Source organism: Triticum dicoccoides, chromosome 3A (assembly GCF_002162155.2).
Source record: "Triticum dicoccoides isolate Atlit2015 ecotype Zavitan chromosome 3A, WEW_v2.0, whole genome shotgun sequence".
NCBI classification, from domain to species: Eukaryota; Viridiplantae; Streptophyta; class Magnoliopsida; order Poales; family Poaceae; genus Triticum; species Triticum dicoccoides.
In genome coordinates, this window is record NC_041384.1 from 661,492,092 (window position 1) to 661,497,808 (window position 5,717).

General features: G+C 47.2%; 1 protein-coding gene across 1 annotated transcript; it reads left to right on the plus strand.

The window, feature by feature from the left end:
• Positions 1 to 2,984: 2,984 nt before the first annotated feature.
• LOC119272623 (putative lipid-transfer protein DIR1) lies at positions 2,985 to 3,665 on the plus strand. Its single transcript, XM_037554074.1, has one exon. It carries the CDS (start codon positions 3,052 to 3,054, stop codon positions 3,370 to 3,372), a length of 321 nt encoding a protein of 106 aa, XP_037409971.1. The 5' UTR covers positions 2,985 to 3,051; the 3' UTR covers positions 3,373 to 3,665.
• Positions 3,666 to 5,717: the final 2,052 nt, after the last annotated feature.

The following is a 5,717-nucleotide window of genomic DNA, read 5'->3' on the forward strand; positions in this document are numbered from 1 at the left end:
AACGGTGGACTTCTTCGAATGGTGGTCATCGGCAATGAAAGCCTCCCCAACATCCCTGCGCAAAGGTCTTGGCTCCCTTGTAACCCTCACACCTTGGGCAATCTCGAAGCATCAGAACGCTTGCATCTTCGACAACGAGCAACCCTCGGCTTCGCTCCTAATTAACTATATCAAAGAGGAGGCAAGCCAATGGGTGACGGCATGTGCCTCCGCCGGCTGGATCATACGAGGACCCTATAGTCCGCACCGCCAAGCAGCAGTCGCTGGCCTCCAAGTAGCCGAACGTATGGCGCCGCCGCCAAATCAATGTCAAGACCCTTGCCGAGGGCATTGAAGTGTCGTGCCTCGAAGCAGAGAAGAAGGCAGAAGAGGATGCATGTGCCTGATTCCTCGCGAAGCGGCAAGCCAGGCCGCCAGTGATGTTTGCAAAAGAGCAAGCCCAGGTTGTTCATGCCTTCGCCAAGCTGCCCCCAAAATCAATGAGAACATATACAGTGCCTCCTCTGACACATCCAGCTCTGAAGGGCAAGCAGATCTACCTCAACCCCTAACTCGCCTTCGAGCGCTACTTACTCACAATGACGGAACGGGGCAAGAGTGGCCATTGGTGGGCTTTCTCTATCTAGTCTTAGTTTATTTATGCTATTGAAGTATCTAGTCTTAGTTAAATGTTGTCTTATGTTATCAAAATATCGAGTTGTATGAACATCTTTTTTAATAATTTAATAAAGGGTTGTGGGGCTTTTGCCTCACAATATCCAGTCAGAAAAGGGTATCTAGTTGTAGTTAAATGTTTTCTTTTGTTGTCCTATGTCTTCCGCTATTTGAAATATGTCCTATGTATGCTATTTACGTATATTAATGATGTTGCATGATTTGTATGGATTTGAACATTTGGCTACGAGGGGGGGTGACTACGGGGATGGACAATTAGGGGCCACGCCCTCCAGTCCATAGACACGTCGGCGGACAAATGAGAGGTCAAAATAGGCCAGTCCGATTGGCAAGGAAAATATAACCTTTGAAAACATTTTAATACACATGCTTCAAAACGTAGGCATGTTTCCCGTAAAAAAAACATAGGCATGTTGCTCGTCCTCTCACGCGATGCTAAAACAACCTTCGGGAAACAAGGGAAACCATCGACTAGGGTTCTTTCAGTGTTGTTGCTCTTCACATATGACATTTGTTTCAAATGTTTTTGAGAAGAGTCCTACCGATGCCACTTTAACATGTACTAACTATAACTATACTCAAAAAAGTTCACTCAGCATGCAATTATGCATGGAGAAAATAACCCATCTTAACATTCAACCATGCATACTATTAATTCAAATGTTCATAGTCACATAAATATTTAACAGTGTACAATAATCAGATACAACAAAACAACAGTATTTATGCATTTCCCTTGTAATTCTTATATATTATTTTTTTCCCATACAAATAACTGTACAATAATCAATTATTTTTTGCTCTAGTAAGTTCTGAGATATCTTTTTAGTTTTGTCATGTAGGTCCTTACCTGGCTTGTACTTTGCTTTTTATAATATGAATAAGACACGTATTACCATGCAAGAAAAAACTTCATGGGCTTGTTGTTTTATTGAATCTCGCAACCTCCACGGGAATCTGAGCTTTATTGAATCTGCGGTTACCTTCCTGGGCTTTTCCTTGCTGGGCTAGCTAAGAATCTTTGGGAATCAACATTCACAAAAAACACATAGGCGTCAGAAACCCCCGCCGATTTGTATAAACCGCGGCCCGCATAGCGACCTTCTTTTCTGTTTTCTCCCTTTACCTTTTCCAGGTTTTTATCCTCCTTTTGATTGAAAGCTAGCACAGCCTGTGTGTGCGTTAGGCTTTCGATGTGTTTGCCTTAGGGAGAGGGACAGCGGAGTAGTTGTCTCAAAGCGACAATGCTCAGATCTGCTTTTCATGCTGCTCCGTGCAGCTCCTTCTTGTTCTTATCCTGCTAAACAAAGTATAGTCAATTCCACTAGTTCTTTTTTTTTTATAATCGTAGGTATGTCCATGGTTGAACACATAGGAGTAGATGCATGGACACTGGAGCATTTGGGACCACGGCTCTGCCCTCTTGCTCTTGTTTTCGCTCTTTCCACTTTCTCAACTTTCAAGTTTGAACAAAAGATGCAGCTCTAGGTACCACGCGAGTAGCCATGTACTGCGTACTGTAGCTGTGTAGCAGTTAGCAGATGAAATAGTTTTACAAATCCGAACAGTACGAGGCATTTGACCGGGTTTACTGCACATGGTAGGCTATACTTGTTTGTGTTTGCGCGTTGATCCACGGCTCAGCTCGCTTTGGTACTCGGTCGTGCGATTCATTTCAGTAGTGGCGAATCAAACAGATGATCGAGATCGTCTTTTGTATGCCCAAAGGAAAAGGTGCACGTACAGAGCTACACGTACAGTGATTTCTGCAACAAGTGGCATAAACCGAGAAGAATGGCGCAAGTCATGCCTGTCAGTCAGGGGATGTTCCTGGCCCTGGCCGTGGTCGGTCCGTTGGCCAGACCTCAATATAGATGTGTACTGTACTGTATACAACATTGGGGGTGACAAGCCTGCAGCTGGTAGGTGCGCTCTGAAAGTGTCTCAGACTCTCAGCTCTGGACTCCATCTCGGCTTGGAATATTGTTACGGCCAGCTACGCGAGCACGTGCATGCATGCACGCACCTGTAAGCAGGAGCTCACAAGGGAAAGCGCGTCGTCTCTAGCTACGTACGTGCATGTGCATGCGCTTCGATCGATGGCCGGCGAACAATACAATGTGGCTTTGGCGCGCCCGGTGGCCGTGGCGCCGTCGAGGCATATTCGATCCTGCCCGTGACCGCTACTGCGTGCCAATGGACACAACAAGCTAGGCAGCGCAAGAATGGAGCACATGCCCGCGTCAGATCACGGGCGGCCCTATCACCGCGCTATATAAGGCATCGGCCACGCCGATCAAATCACAGCACCACACACACCAAGCCGCCCAGATCCTACCTGCGCGTACGCACCTAGCTCTAGCTCGATCCGAGACGATGGCCGGGAGCAAGGTGACGATGACCAGCGCGGTGGCCGTGGCGCTGCTGCTGGCCATGGCGATGGCGGCCGCGTCGGTGTCGGGCACGGTGTGCGGCGTGGACCTGGGCAGCATGAAGGACGCGTGCGGGTCCTACTGCGCGAGAGGCAGCAGGGAGGCCCGGCCGAGCGGCCAGTGCTGCGGCGTGCTGAGGAAAGCCAACCTCCAATGCCTGTGCAAGCTGAAGCGCAGCTACGGGAGCTTCGGCAGCATCGACGCCGGCCGCGCCATGCAGATCCCCGGCAAGTGCGGCATCGGCGGCGTGCCCAGCTGGTGCTAGATCCATCTTCGCACCGGCTGGCGATCCATCCTTCCACAGGCGCACGCATGCATGCATTTGGGCGGGCGGTCGATCGGTCATGTGTGACGATACTTCCTTTATAATTTGGGGTTTTCGATTTAGATTGAGTTTCCGTACGTCCGTGTGCTTTCGTACGTGTATCCTCTTGTGAGTTAGTCCTTTATTTTGCACTGTAATTCTGTACCGGTACCGTACGTGTGTGATGCAGAATCACATACGCATATGCTTCCTGTGCATCGTTATGGATCAAATAATATGATCAATTATTATCACATCAGCTGCATTTTCTCTTGGCAAACAGAAAGCCCTCAAAGTGGGCTAAAATTTACGGCATTATTTAGCAACCTAAACAGTGTGCGGAAACTAGTTTCCCCATGGTAAAAGAGATGACTTCAAAAGCCATTTTGGAATTACATGTAGAGGCTTTGCTGCATAAGAAAGTGCAACTAGAGGATGATCTACACAAGAAAGGCCTTTTTGCTAGAGTATGAGCGATAAGATTCTTAAGCCTAGGAATGTGCTTGATCCTGCATGGACGGAGACTTAGAAGTGAGGTTGACGAAATCTGCTAGAGCATGCCTGTGATCACCCAATGCCCTGGGTGCTCAAGTATATTCTTGGCTTCAGCGGTTTCCACCAATGTCCTGCAATCAGAGAAGGAGACTGCATTCCAGTTCAAAGCCTTGACAACTGTTGCTGCAATAAGTAACCCCAGAGCTTCTGCCGGTAAAACTGAATGTATATTTGTGGATGCCGCTTGTATGAATACAGAATGGCTATTTAGCTCATTCTCTAAGAGAAGCTTCATCAGCTGCCACACCAAGATTGGATGCCACATCAACATCTGCTACGCCATCTATTCCCGGCCGTGTTGCCACTATCTCCACTTTTCGTACCTCCTCCCGCCACCAGCACTGAGCAAGAGGTCGAGGCCACCGCCACACTATCCCCCCACCCCTCCCCGCGAGCACGCCTGGTGCGCGCAAGTTGATCGGCGAATGGGCCAATTTTTTTTCATTCTTTCAATAACAATGTAAAAATATATTTGAAATGAGATATTGTAAATGAAAAAGGAGATGAGAACCAGTGAAAGAGAAAAAAAATAGGAGTTAAGTTTAGGGAATCAACTAATTCACATGCTCATGATACTTAAACAAAAAATGTGCATGCTGAATTTTGAATAAATAAATTTTGAAAGTTAAGTAAGGATGAAAACAAACAGAACTAAGTGTTGCCGCATTTGTCTTCATTATTTGTAAAGTGAAAACGAATATAGAAACCCCTAAATGAATACGAAAACACATACTACGAGAAAAAATACGGTGCACACGGGATGCAAAACCGGATGTGATGTTTGCACACGTGGACGCAAAACCGGATGTGATGTTTGCCAAACCAAAAGACCTCTTGAGCCATTTAGCTAATTAGCAAACTATTTCAATTGATATGGCTAAAAGACCCCTTTGGTCGGTGGCACGAGCAATGCTACACACACAAACAGGTTATTACGGGATTTACGAAGGTGCATAGATGGGACGGCTTGATTGGATAAAAATACAGCAATTTGCGTCTATTGAATATGGGGACTATTTGTGTCACATGAGAGGCCTCACTCGCTATAATAAATAAACCAATTTAGAGCATCTCTAGCAGACCTATCCTAAAAGTGCTAAAGCTTTTCCCTATCTATGAAAGTCAGATCTTTTAAGAGATTAAACTTTTTCTCGGCTAGCAGATCCCCTAAACTTAATTCCCCCAACCAACTCGGTCCACATGGAAGCCTGCATCATCTTCCTCCTTTTTCTTTCTTCCACGTGGCCAGCGGCTATTCCTCGGCACTAGATGATGTCCATGATCTAGCTAGGGCCTAAGATTGATGATCCATGGGCCACGCTTTGGGCACTTTTTTGAGGATTCGCACATCGTACACATGTGACGAAGGGTGTGAAATCGGTCCTCCATGGGCCACGGTTTGGGCACTTTTTTATCTGAATGGGTGCTTCTCATTTTTCATTTTCTACTAGTGGCGCGATGGTGTGGTCCGAAACGCAGCGAATCATTGGAATCGGCTATTGCTGGTTGATACCCATGGTTCTCTATCCTCTATAGGTGATCGTCCGCCGCAGTGCAGCTTTGCTCGTGGCCGAGTACGATGCGGAGGAGTGCCGCCGGGCCGGGGATTCTTGGGATAAGCATGGTTGTGGCCGGGGACGGTGAGAAATACAATTTTCTTTTAAAGAAACAAGTCCGCTGGTATCTCATTGGAGACAGCGGGGGCGAGGAGGTGCCATGGGTGGCGGGGCGGGCCGGGGATAGCCGACGCC

What these genes read in the sequence shown, in the direction of transcription:
- LOC119272623 (XM_037554074.1), top strand. Translation starts at nt 3,052, where the DNA reads ATGGCCGGGAGCAAGGTGACGATGACCAGCGCGGTGGCCGTGGCGCTG.